The 11,553-nt window shown below is 55.5% G+C and overlaps 3 protein-coding genes across 7 annotated transcripts; 1 reads left to right on the forward strand and 2 right to left on the reverse strand.

The window, feature by feature from the left end:
- Window positions 1–1,719: 1,719 nt before the first annotated feature.
- Window positions 1,720–3,932, reverse strand: LY6G5B (lymphocyte antigen 6 family member G5B). Its single transcript, XM_036413961.2, has 3 exons — window positions 3,224–3,932; window positions 2,983–3,111; window positions 1,720–2,732 (listed from the first exon to the last, which is right to left on the reverse strand). Exons 1-3 carry the CDS (start codon window positions 3,345–3,347, stop codon window positions 2,332–2,334), a joined length of 654 nt encoding a protein of 217 aa, XP_036269854.1. The 5' UTR covers window positions 3,348–3,932; the 3' UTR covers window positions 1,720–2,331.
- Window positions 3,933–4,051: 119 nt separating this feature from the next.
- On the reverse strand, window positions 4,052–7,941 carry CSNK2B (casein kinase 2 beta). The gene is made up of 7 exons (XM_036413962.1): window positions 7,792–7,941; window positions 7,156–7,238; window positions 6,192–6,294; window positions 5,548–5,663; window positions 5,149–5,224; window positions 4,840–5,029; window positions 4,052–4,250 (listed from the first exon to the last, which is right to left on the reverse strand). Exons 2-7 carry the CDS (start codon window positions 7,225–7,227, stop codon window positions 4,160–4,162), a joined length of 648 nt encoding a protein of 215 aa, XP_036269855.1. The 5' UTR covers window positions 7,228–7,238; window positions 7,792–7,941; the 3' UTR covers window positions 4,052–4,159.
- A 264-nt stretch (window positions 7,942–8,205) lies between these two features.
- GPANK1 (G-patch domain and ankyrin repeats 1) lies at window positions 8,206–11,518 on the forward strand. 5 transcript variants are annotated; one of them, XM_036413956.2, is made up of 4 exons: window positions 8,206–8,548; window positions 8,762–8,853; window positions 9,350–10,025; window positions 10,914–11,518. In XM_036413956.2, the coding sequence occupies exons 2-4, from the start codon at window positions 8,829–8,831 to the stop codon at window positions 11,356–11,358; spliced, it is 1,146 nt and encodes a 381-aa protein (XP_036269849.1). In that variant the 5' UTR covers window positions 8,206–8,548; window positions 8,762–8,828; the 3' UTR covers window positions 11,359–11,518. The 5 variants fall into 5 exon arrangements, with proteins under 5 accessions (XP_036269849.1, XP_036269851.1, XP_036269850.1 ...); XM_036413958.2 differs by lacking the exon at window positions 8,762–8,853 and having other exon boundaries at window positions 9,347–10,025; XM_036413957.2 differs by lacking the exon at window positions 8,762–8,853.
- The last annotated feature ends 35 nt before the right edge of the window (window positions 11,519–11,553 follow it).

The raw sequence follows: 11,553 nt of genomic DNA on the forward strand, positions 1-11,553 counted from the left end.
CTTTTCGGGCCTTGGGGTCCTTGGCCTCCAAGGCTGTCTTCCAGTTTGGGCTTTTGTGTCCGATACCGAAATCAGAAGTATGGGGAAGAGTGGGCCCAGCAAGAGGGGGACACAGGTTTACTCCTTGCCTTCCCACTGCCTTCCGACACACACGTTAACACTGGTGTCTCCCACCGGAGCACAAGCCACGGAGTTGACACGTGGCCAGTGCCGTGTGCATGAGTATACGATGCATGATGCCACTAAACCCAGCAGACACAGCCCAGCTGAGCAGCTCCAGCTCGGGCAGAGGCGACCCCAAGTTGGGGGCAGTGCCTAGAAGCAGCTTTGGGTACCAGAGGCCTTCATGCCGGCTTGAAACTGCTAACATAGGCGAGTGGTTTTCAAAAGCCCACGTTCTGTATGTTTTGCCAGAGGTTTAAAAACAGAAGGCCTGTCCGTTTGTGTGGAGCCCCCGTGTGCATGTGCTCGCCCGGGACCAGGAGAGGCTGGCTTACCCCGCGGGGGAGCGATCGGGCTCCGGGCACGAGGCTGCACTGCTTCTGAGAAATGGGTTCACAACCCCAGCTCTGGGCCGAGCCTTGAAGGGCAGACCTGGTGGTACCTTCTGAGTCCTGGTGCCTAACACTGGGCCTGGCACAGAGCAGGCATGTGCAGTATGCTGAACACATGAGAAAGGGAGTTATGACTATTAATTATTGCTGCCAGGACACTTGTTTTCAAAAATAAAACAAAAGGCCCCGGCCAGGGGTGTGGAACTCAGAGATGGACAGGCAGACCGGCCGAGGCTGTGGAACTCAGAGATGGACAGGCAGACCGGCCAGGGGCGCAGCGGGTGGGGGCCATCCCACGCACCAGGTCACATTCCGGGTTCTGGCTCACTCCCCATTAGAGGGCATACAGGAGGCAGTTAAAACCATCAGTGTTTTGCCGAAACCAGTTTGGCTCAGTGATTAGACTCAGTCTTCAAACTGTGGCCCGCAGAGGAGTCTGATCCGGCCCGCCAGGTTTTTTGGGCAGTGAGCGCAGCCGAGGTGTTACAGTAGGAATTAGTAGTTCATATAGTCCGGCCCTCCAGCTCTCTGAGGGACTGTGATCTGGCCCCCACTTTAAAAAGTTTGAGGACCCCTGGAATAGAGCATCAGCCTGCGGACTGAAAGGTCCCAGGTTTGATTTCGGTCAAGGGCATGTACCTTGGTTGTGGGCATATCCACAATAGGGGGCGTGCAAGAGGCAGCTGATCAATGACTCTCTCTCATTGATGTTTCTGACTATCCCTCTTCCTCTCTGTACAAAATCAATAAAAATATATATTTTTAAAAACCATCAGTTTCTCTCCAAAAAAATCAATTGAAAAAATATGTAAAGTTAAAAGGCAGGAACCGCAGACCCCTCAGCACCAGGTGACTGAGGCGCAGCCCTGGCCCTTCGGTTTGCTCCCGTCTCTTCCGGGTGGAAACCCGACACCACTGGACTGCCTGCCTCGGTTCTGCGGTTCTGCGGGCCGGCTCGGACGGAGGGAGGCTTCACCTCAGCTCCGATCTCTGATCTCTCGCGAGCAGCTGGGATGGACTCGGGCCTTTGGGGCAGGCCAGAAGCCACCAAACCAGGTGCAGTGGCCAGGGCGCTCCAATCATTTGAACCCCACACCCAATTAACTTTCCCACCTGTCTACACCTGCCCACACCTGAGCCTAACCCGTAAACATGACTCAGACTGAACCCTGTCTGTTTATTGTGGAGGGAAACTGGGGGCACGGAGAAAAGCAGGACCCTCTTCCCTCTGCCCTCCCTGGGCACCTATGCACGTGGGTATCAGGAGCAGGCGGCCATGGCGGAGGCGGCCAGAGATGGGAACAAGAGCTGAGAAAGGCAGCAGGAGCCCCGGGTGGGAGTGGGGTGGAAGGCAGGGAGGCAGGGACACCAGGAGCCAGTCAGGATCTGCACAGCTCAACCCGCATCCTCCTTGCTACAAATCCAGTCTGGCCTGTGTCTGAGAGCACAGGATGGGAGACAGCCAGAACTAAATGGAGGTGGTAGGTGACCAGACTAGAGGGGACCAGGAAGATGGGGGTGATGGCACTCAGGTGGGAAAAAGAGGGAGCCGCTGCCTTTCCCAGGCCCGCCCAGCAGTCTGCACTTGAGATTGTTTTCCCGGAGGAAGGAGACACTGGGTTAGCTGTGTTTCTGAGTGGGAACGAAACCAAAGCCATAGAGACAGAGGACAAAGGGAAGGCCTGAAAGAGCAGAGCAGAGATGGGAGTTCCGGGGCCAGAGCAGGGGCCTGGGTGTTGGGAGATGCTGAACAGATTGCAATTCAAGAAGTCAGGGATCAGGGCCCAGCCCGGGGAAGAACCAAAAGCCCCGAATTGTTGAGGAATAAGTATATGCTGCGCAGGTCGGCAATGGACAAGCCCAGGTTCAAGGGCAGGGCAGCCAGGGGGTCCATGCCCTTAGGCTCCTTCCCAGTATGGGAGCGGGGGAGGGGCAGTGAGAGGTTCAGGGCCTGGTAGAACCACTGGATCTGGGACTTGAACAGGGGCAGGCTCAGGGCCCCACCAGGGGGCTCAGGCTGGGAGCTCTGGAGCTGAGGGCTGGACCATGAGTTGCAGTGATCGTACTGGCAGCACTGGGCCTGGTACCAGTACTCTGAGACGTAGGTGTTGCGTGTTTCTTGGCAGCGGTAAGAATTGTACTGTCCACAGGCGCGGATGAGGAAGCGAACCCTGTTTTCTGGCGGAAGAGAACAGCTCATAAGCTGCTGCCTCCCAACCTGGCACCCCAAGAACTCTCCCCTTCCCTCACCAGACCCAACTTCCACCGGCAGCTTCAGCAATGCCATCTCGTTACCCCAACCCCCAAACTCCTGACCCAGCTGCCAGGATCCTCCTCTCTCCTTCTTGTGCCCCAGGCCCCGAGCATCCTCATGTAGACCAGGCAATGGGCCATCTCACCAGCAGCCCGTCCCGAGTCTTGAACTCACTGTAATAGACGGTGATCACCATGCATGGGGATGAGCTACTGATGGTGCATTTCTCCAAGCCGGAAAGGCATCCCGCAGCAGGGTCTTCTAAGAGGCAGAGGTGGCAGGTGCGGAGTTTAGGAACAGGCACTGAGGAAGACAGGATGCGAGCAGCGCTCACTGCAAGGTCCCCGCCCTGTACGAAACCTGTACATCCAGGGCCACAGCCCACCCCTCCTTCCTGTCCCTGGGCCGCACTCACCTCTTCCCTCTGCGAAGCCCACCATGACCAGCACACCTACGAGCATCGGGGCCTTCATGATGGCATTCTGGGGAGCGGGGCAGTGCCTGAGGGGTGCCTTGCAACTCCACCTTCCCAGGACCATGCTCCTGGCTCCTGAGCGGCAGGGGTTTGACAGCCTGAGCAGGAGCTGCTGTGGGCAGTTGTATTCCCACCCGGGGCAGGAACTGGGCTGGGTGAGTGATTAACTTGGCAGGAGGAAGTGTGCCCTCGCCCACGAGGCCTGTTCTCTGAATGTGGGCGCAGTGGCCGAGACGGGCAGGACCTGGCCTGTATCCAGTGTGCTTCCCAAACACCTATCATTCCTGCCCCTCAGGGTCCATGGCTGAGCTTCTGTGTCCAGCACCACATGCTGCCCTCCCTCACAGCTAGTCCCTGTTGTGCTGAAACTCTGACTCCCGTCCTTTTGAGATGAGCGGGGGAGAGGGGCCCACACAGGACCACACAAGCAGCAATTCTGGGCCTTTTCCCGCTTCTCTCCACCCCTTATTTTCAAACCGCTTTCCCTGTAAAACCAAAACTGATAGTGTTACGACCCTTATAGCATAAACAGACATCGGTGTCCTCCAGACCAAAGCAAACATTTCTCATCTTGGAGGTTTGACTTTTCTCTAGGTCTTTTCCTTGGGACTTTGCACACCTTCATACCCAGTCCTAGGATTTCTGCTCTGCTAAACATCACCCAATCACTGGGCACATGTCTGTGCTGGCTTTCAACCAGGGAGGGTGAGCCGGCATCCAGCACACAACCCTCCCTTCCCTGACCCCAAGCACCAGCAGACCAGCTCATGGCCTTTTTTCCACTTTATTTCATATTCCCACCACAATAATGACTCCTTTAATTTAAACTAAAAACCATAGAGGGTGGCAGAAAGGAATGGGGCCGGGGGCGAGGAATCAGCGAATCGTCTTGACTGGGCTCTTGAAGTTGCTAGCGGCTTGGAGCTGCAGCTGGTAGGCCATCGGATGGATCTTGAAACCGTAGAGCCTGGGCCGGGGGGGGCATAGGTCAGAGGCAGCAGGTGAGCCACATGCAGCCCTGCCAGCAGCCTACGTTCCGACCTCCCGCCCAGCTCCTCCACGGGCCTGCTCAGTGCTCAAGGGCAACAGTTCCCAACCTCCTCCCTACAAGAGTCTTTGTGTCTGTATCTTAAATTCCCATTAAAACACAAATTCCAGGCTATGTCTGTATACAGATGTCTGTGGCACTACCTGCTTCACCATAACACTGAGCCCCGCCCCCCGCCCAGTAAAGGTGATGCTCAGGAAGAGAAACCATGCTTGAGCTGTGGCTCTGAGGAGCTCCTCGCTAAGGCGGAACATCCAAGGTGACAGCAAGAGCAGCTGTTGTTTAAATGGTGCTTCAAACATTATTCTCAACACTTCGCATATCTAAGCATACCCTGCCGGGCAGGTCCTATCAGCACCCACTTCATGGGCAAGGGAACGGACAAGGCAATCAGCTAACTCTTCGAATGCCCTCAGCACGGAGAGGCCTAGCTTTGGGAGGAGCAGGCCTCAAAAAGGACCATGCCCAGCCCTCCCTTTGACCCCTGGTGGCTGTCCCTGCTCCCCACCTGGGCACAAACTGGTTGGCAGGCCGCTTGGGCCGATACTCGGGGTGCACCATGAAGAGCATGTGCGGGAAACCTGTGCCGAAGTATGCGCCGTCCGTGTGGTGGTGCCTTGAGGACTTGGGTGTGTACACGTCCATGCACTTGGGGCAGTAAAGCTTCACCATGGCCTCCCCTGGGATGTCCGAAAGGCCTGGCAGACAGACACACTCAGCACGCAGGCTCCCTGGCCTACCCAAGTTCCCTCCCACGCCCGGCTCCCACGTGCTGAGCCCCATCCCTCCCCAGAGGACCTTCCCTCCCCACACTCACCGATGGGAAGCATTGGCTGGTTCTCACAGTACACACGCGGACAGTAGCCAAAGTCTCCCTGCTGGTATTTTTCCAGCTGAGGTGAATAAAACGTTAGTGCAGGCGGGCTGGGAGGGGTGAGAGAAGGGGCAGTCCCTTTCTCTGCCCATTCCTCCTCTTTCGCTGGCACAGCCGGCCCCCGACTCCCCCCCACTGCCTTCCCTCAGCGAGGGAGGCTGCAGACCATCAGAGCCACTTCCGGCCCGAGGTGACACCTCCCTCCAGAAACACCCCCTTCAGCACCATTCCCAGTCAGGACTGAATCCCAGGCCCAGGTCTGAGGCTCCTCAGCCAGACCTTGCTGAGGAACCTGCTTCCCTTCCTCCTCAGAGGACTCAAGTGGAAGCCGAGAAGCCTCACCATCTGGGCGATGCCACGGTTGGTGAGGATGTAGCGGGCGTGGATCAATCCATAAAGCATCTCAGCTGCCTGCTCAATCAGGTCACTCTGGTTGGGGTTGTCTTCCAGCTCTTCATCTGAAATATGGCGCCGGCTGAAGGCAACCACTTGTCTTACAGCTTTCTTAGGGCCCTGCCCACCCCCAGGAGCTGCTAGCTACTCAACACCCACCTTTGAGCCTCACCCCACCCATCACTTGGGCCTCTGACCCAGAAACCCGGGCCTCTGACCCTTCCACATGCCTCTCTAGCCCCCGCCTGCTTCTCCTCCTCCCAACTCCCTCAAGACATGATGCAAAGACATCAATGGGGAAGATGGAACTCTAGCCCGGAAGGTGCAAGGCAGGAGAAAGAAGCAAAAAGAAGAGGGCTGGGGAGACTGGCAATGGAATGGAGCTGAATTACAAAATCAGTATGAGCACAAGTGGTTAAGTCACTAAACTAGTCATAAGTCAGGTGAGAGATCAAAATGGAGCATGGGATTTAGGGTTAAGGGAGTCAGAAACCAAAAGGAAATTAAGAAAACCAAGAAGCCGATGGATAGGGATTTGAAGATAAAAAAAAAAAAAAAGGCATCACACACAAAACAGCCTGAGGGTGCCTCACCAGGCTCCAGGTCCAAGATCATGTCTAGAGCTTGTCGATAGTGAGGCACCTGCTCGTTGAGCCCAGTGAGGTTGAACTTGTCCTGGATGTAGTCTTCATCCACCTGTCAGGACGTGGAGGTGAAGAGGGAACTCGGAACAGAATTCTTGGCTTTGATCCGAACAAGTCGCTCCACTGAAGCCTTATCCTCAGTACAACTGCTTCTACCCCCCTCCCAACTCAGCACAGGTACTTATCTCTATCTTCAGTTCACATACACCCCCTCCCATAAAAGCTTCGGCTTAAAAAACCCCCAAACGACATGTATTTATTTACTTAGACTTTTTTAAAACTTTTTAAAATTTGTTGGTTTGAGAGAGAAAGGGAGAGTAAAACACCAATTTCTTGTTCCACCTACTTATACACTCATTGTTTGCTTCTTATATGTGCAAACTGGGGCTCAAATCCTCAACCTTGGCATATCAGGATGATGTTCTAACCACCTACCTTGCCAGGGCCTAAATAGGTTTTTATTGATTTTAGGAAGAGAGGGAAAAAGGGAGAAAGTGGGAGGGAGGGATGGAAGAAGGGAGGAAGAAGGAAACACGGATGGTGGCCTCCTGTACACACCCTGACCAGGGATCAAGCCAGCAACCCGGGCTTGGGCCCCGACCATGGCACCGCTGACCTTTCAGTGCACGGGACTACACTCAACCAACTGAGCCAGACCAGCTGTCGTGGAGAGAGATACTACCATCTTCACTTTCTTTACTAACCAAAAAGACACAAATCCACTTGTCCAGTATTACACGGCTGGAGGCTGGCAGGGCTGGGAGCTGGGCCCCACAGGTTGGTGGGTCACTGAGGGGGCCTTCCTGGGCAGGACAAGTTTCTATGGAAGCAGGTGAGAGGTGTGGGAGGCCTAACGTGCGGAGAGTATCTGGGCGGGCTGTATGTGGACAGAGGAGGAAGGCCGAGAACTCACTTCACAGAAGAACTCATTGCCACGGAGCCCACAGAACCAGGAGATCCAGGACACCTCCTCTGAGCTGCTCATCTTCACGTCAGCTGGAGAAAGAGCGTCCGTGTGACTCAAGCTCTCCCTGCCTCTGAGACCTCCCGCCTCCCACCGACCACGGAGGAATGTGGGCCACCATTTCTTAAAGAATCCCAGATTCTGGAGCACCTCTCTTCACTTCCTCTTATTTACACCTCAGCCCCTTTTCTCTGAGGTTAGGATTCTTTGGGGTCCCACCGGAAACCGACAGGTCTTGACCTACCGTCCTACCCACAGCCCTGACGCCCCCGAAGGCCGGCCCCGGCGGGCTCCCTACCCCCGCAGGTCTCTGCAGGTCCCTGCGCTTTTCCCAAAAGTTCCAAGTTTATCCTTTCCAAGCAAGAGCTGGGCCCCTCCTTTTCCCATGGCCTGGGGGTGGCCCTACGGTCTCTTTCGCGGGTCTCCTCACATCCCGCCTCCGCCCCTCAAGCCACCCTTTCCTTCCTCTCCGGGTGTCCCGTCGGGTTCACTTCCTTCCCCACCCGCATATTGAGGCTCGGGGACCCCCTGGGGCCGAGCCCAGGGACAGGGTACTCAGCGCGGCGACGGCCTTATAAGACTCACCGTCTGGACGGGGCCGGGGCCGGGGTGGGGGAGGGGAGTCGCTACTTCCCAGGGACGGCGGCGACGGCTACAGCGCAGGCCGCGGACCGGATCGCGGCGGGCGAAGTGGGGGGTGTAAACTGAAGTGCGGGGGGAAGAGGGCAACGCGCAAGCGCCAAGGGTCAGGCCCGCGGTGGATGTCGGGAGATAGAGTTCCTGAGAGGGAGAAACTGGCTAAGCCAGGGCAAGGCGAACTACGAATTCCAAGGTGCCCTGCGCACGACCCTGGTGTCGCGAGGCCCCAGGAAGACGCTGGGGGCGGGACGCAGCGAGGCGCCACCGGAAGCGGAAGCCCAGTACCACTCCTGGGCGGGGGAGTATGGGAAATATAGTTGTGGGATCCCGGGATCCGGGGCGAGAGGCGGTGGGGTAAGGGACGACGCGGGCGGGGTGGCTCCCCGCCGCCCGCTCACACAGCGAGCCTCCGGCCCCGCGCGCCCTGCCTCGGGGACTGACCTCATCGCAGCCAACCCTTTGCCTGTGCCAGGCGCGCCCTGGGGACCCCCGACGGGGCCCATGTTTTGCTGGGGGACCTGGGTAGGATGCGCTGGGCTGAGCTGGGCGGGGAGAGAGCCGGGCGGCCTAGGGCGCTAACCTGAGATGGTGCCAGCCATTCTGCTGTTCGTCCCTTTGCACTTCTCCACGCCCTCTTAGGTCTGGAATGGGGCCTTCTGCTGCGGGCGCTCAGTGCGACCTCCGAACCCTGGTTGAAGTAATGGTGAAGGGCAGCGTGACGTTATTTCCCAGTCCTGGATAGTCCATAGGTTTCCTCTCCGCCTTCCCAGGGCCTTTCTTAACCCAGAGAGTGGTTTCCCAGCTCCAGAAAATGAGCTCAGAGCAGGGGCCACGTTGAGGAAGGCGAAGGGCATTGTGGGGCGTTATGTAAAAGCAAGACCCCCAACTGACAGATCTCCGTCCTCGCGTCGCCTAGGCACGTGGCGCTTTGCGTGAATTCTGTTGGGAAGGTCCCAGGCGGGAAACAACCAGGCGCTTTCTGCATGCCTGCATCCTCTAGTAATCTTTGTGGGTTTTTCCCCCCAGCCACGCTTGTGTCTTCAAATAGTCTGGCTACTTGATGACCTACTTTGCTTGGAGTAACGCCATTTTGCAGGAGGGTGCAGACTGCAGCCTCTCCCCAAATTTACTTCCTTTTGGGAGAAGTGTCAGGTGTTTTTTGAGATTACATTCGTAATAGACACTCACAATAGGACGGAGGAAGGCTTAAGAGTCAGGCGGATGCTTTTCTTAACCGTGTCCTACAGAGTGATGAAGTAGTTTCAGAGAGGCTGTTGCTACTTATTGCTGATGAAGCTGGGAGTGGGGGTGGAAAGCAGTACCTCTGAGCAACTGCCTCCTGGAGTCTTTGTTCATCTTCACTCGGGCATGGTCTGTTACTACAGGGTTCCCTGTCTCCCACGTGATCTATTGCCTTAGGCCCAGGAGGGATTCAGGTTGTGGCTTCACTTATGAGGCGGGAGAGGTTTTTTTACTCTAAAGCTACTTTCCTTCATTCCAGCAGGTCTCTGGACTGGCTTGCTGGTCTCATCTTCCCCTTGCTTAGTCATATTTTTGAAGCTCTCCCAAGCCATGTCCAGACCCTCCCTCATCACCTTCACCCCAGCCACTGACCCCAGTGACTTCTGGAAAGATGGGCAGCAGCAGTCACAGGCTGAAGAGCTGGAGCCTGCCTTGGATGGGGCTGCAGCCCGGGCCTTCTATGAGGCCTTGATTGGAGATGAGGGCAGCACCCCTGAACCTCAGAGACCACACCCTGAGCCTGTCAGGGAGAGGAAGAGAAAGAGAAGACTGGTGAGAGAGACTGCAGCAGAAGCCTCAGGAGGACATGATCAGAGGAGATCCCTTGAGGCTGAGGACAAGATGACTCATCGGATACTGAGGGCAGCCCAGGAGGGGGACCTGGCATCACTAAGGCGGCTGTTGGATCCCCAGGAGGCAGGGGGCGCTGGGGGGAATATCAATGCTCGGGATGCCTTCTGGTGGACCCCCCTGATGTGTGCTGCCCGAGCAGGCCAGGGGGCTGCTGTGCGCTATCTCCTGGACCAGGGAGCTGCCTGGGTTGGAGTTTGCGAGCTGGGCGGCAGGGATGCTGCTCAGCTGGCTGAAGAAGCAGGCTTCCCTGAGGTGGCCCGCATGGTCAGAGAGAGTCATGGAGAGACGAGGAGACCAGGGAGCAGGTAAGGGGAAGTCTTTGCCCATGCCCATGCCCATGCCCATCTTCAGTGTGTTCTGCCTTCCTAGCCACTCACACCAGCAAGGAGCTGAAGGGTTCTCCCCTTCTCCAGTGTAGATAGATAAGGCAGTATACCAGAGCGGTTACGAGCATGAGCTCTGGGGCTTTTGTTTGTTTGTTTTTAATGTATTTTATTGATTTTTTTACAGGGAGGAAGGGAGAGGGATAGAGAGCTAGAAATATCGATGAGAGAGAAACATCGGTCAGTTGCCTCCTGCATACCCCTCATCGGGGATGTGCCCACAACCAAGTTACATGCCCTTGACCGGAATCGAACCTGGGACCTTTCAATCCTCAGACCAACGCTCTTCCACTGAGCCAAACCAGTTTTGGCTAGCTCTGGGTTTATTTACTTATTTATTTATTTTATTTTTTTCCAGCAAGTTAATATATTTTATAGTATCTTTGTGTGTACATTTTTTTTTATTAAATTATTACCTGTGTACATATTTTAACTGAACTCTGGGTTTAAATGCTAACTCTGCTTAACTTGGGCAAGCAACCTAATGTCTAGGTACCTCAGTTTCCTTATCTGAGAAATAGTGGTAATATGAGCACCTTTCTCATAGGTTTGTTAGGATTAAATGGGTTAGTATATGTTAAGTGTTAGAGCTTTCCACATAGTAAGGACTGTATCAATATTAGCTATAGCTATTGTTTCCTTCCTTGTGAGGTCTGGTTACCATCTCTTTTCCCAACTTCCCCCTCTGGTCTTGGATTGTTAAGTGGCGAAGAATGCAGTTTGTTCCTGAGAAAGACTGGAAGGACCTTGTCATGGCCCCCACCCCCTAACCTTTCTCTGCCCTCAATCCTTTCTCTTCTTCCTCTGCAGGTCCCAATCCCCGTCCACCCAGTACTGTGAGACCTGTGATGCCTACTTCCAAGACTCTAACCACTGCACATCTACCGCTCACCTGCTGTCACTGTCCCGTGGTCTCCAGAACCCCAGTCTGCACTTTGGGATGCCTACCTCCAGCCCAGGCTTCAAGCTGCTGCTGAGGGCAGGATGGGAGCCTGGAATGGGTCTGGGCCCTTGGGGCAAGGGCCGTGTCAACCCCATCCCCACTGTCCTCAAGAGAGATCAGGAAGGGTTAGGATACAGACCACCATCCCAACCCAGAGTCACACACTTCCTGGCTCAGGATACCCGGGCAGTGGCTGGGAGGGAGAGAGCCCCTCAGGCAACCACCCTGAGCAGGAGGGAGGAGAGAAGGCGGAAGGACAAGGACAAAGCCTGGGAGCGGGATCTGAGGATATACATGAACCTTGAGTTCTGACCTTGGCAAAGTCCGACACTGGACTTCAGTTGAAATTTGAACTTGTGTGTCTGACCTGGGCCCTTTGAGTTACACTTCCTGGTGTCTGCTCAAGTCCCAGACACTCAGATTTTTTACCTTTAAGAGGGGGGCTGAGAGTTGAGAAATAAATCAGTCATCTTGCTTGTTTTGTGTTTCATTTTAAAAATATGTACT

The sequence above is a fragment of the Pipistrellus kuhlii genome, unplaced genomic scaffold (assembly GCF_014108245.1).
Source record: "Pipistrellus kuhlii isolate mPipKuh1 unplaced genomic scaffold, mPipKuh1.p scaffold_m20_p_5, whole genome shotgun sequence".
In the NCBI taxonomy this organism is placed as follows: domain Eukaryota; kingdom Metazoa; phylum Chordata; class Mammalia; order Chiroptera; family Vespertilionidae; genus Pipistrellus; species Pipistrellus kuhlii.

Bases quoted from the DNA above. Each gene is read 5' to 3' on its own strand.
- GPANK1 (XM_036413956.2), top strand. From the start codon at position 8,829: ATGCCTGCATCCTCTAGTAATCTTT. The intron at 8,854-9,349 runs GTGGGTTTTTCC...TCATTCCAGCAG, and splicing joins TGCATCCTCTAGTAATCTTT to GTCTCTGGACTGGCTTGCTG. The intron at 10,026-10,913 runs GTAAGGGGAAGT...CTTCCTCTGCAG, and splicing joins ACGAGGAGACCAGGGAGCAG to GTCCCAATCCCCGTCCACCC.
- LY6G5B (XM_036413961.2), bottom strand. From the start codon at position 3,347: ATGGTCCTGGGAAGGTGGAGTTGCAAGGCACCCCTCAGGCACTGCCCC. The intron at 3,112-3,223 runs GTGAGTGCGGCC...TGTCTTCCTCAG, and splicing joins GGGCTTCGCAGAGGGAAGAG to TGCCTGTTCCTAAACTCCGC. The intron at 2,733-2,982 runs GTGAGTTCAAGA...CTCTTCCGCCAG, and splicing joins GGTGATCACCGTCTATTACA to AAAACAGGGTTCGCTTCCTC.
- CSNK2B (XM_036413962.1), bottom strand. From the start codon at position 7,227: ATGAGCAGCTCAGAGGAGGTGTCCTGGATCTCCTGGTTCTGTGGGCTC. The intron at 6,295-7,155 runs GTGAGTTCTCGG...ACGTCCTGACAG, and splicing joins GCAATGAGTTCTTCTGTGAA to GTGGATGAAGACTACATCCA. The intron at 5,225-5,547 runs GTGAGGCTTCTC...TATTCACCTCAG, and splicing joins ACCGTGGCATCGCCCAGATG to CTGGAAAAATACCAGCAGGG.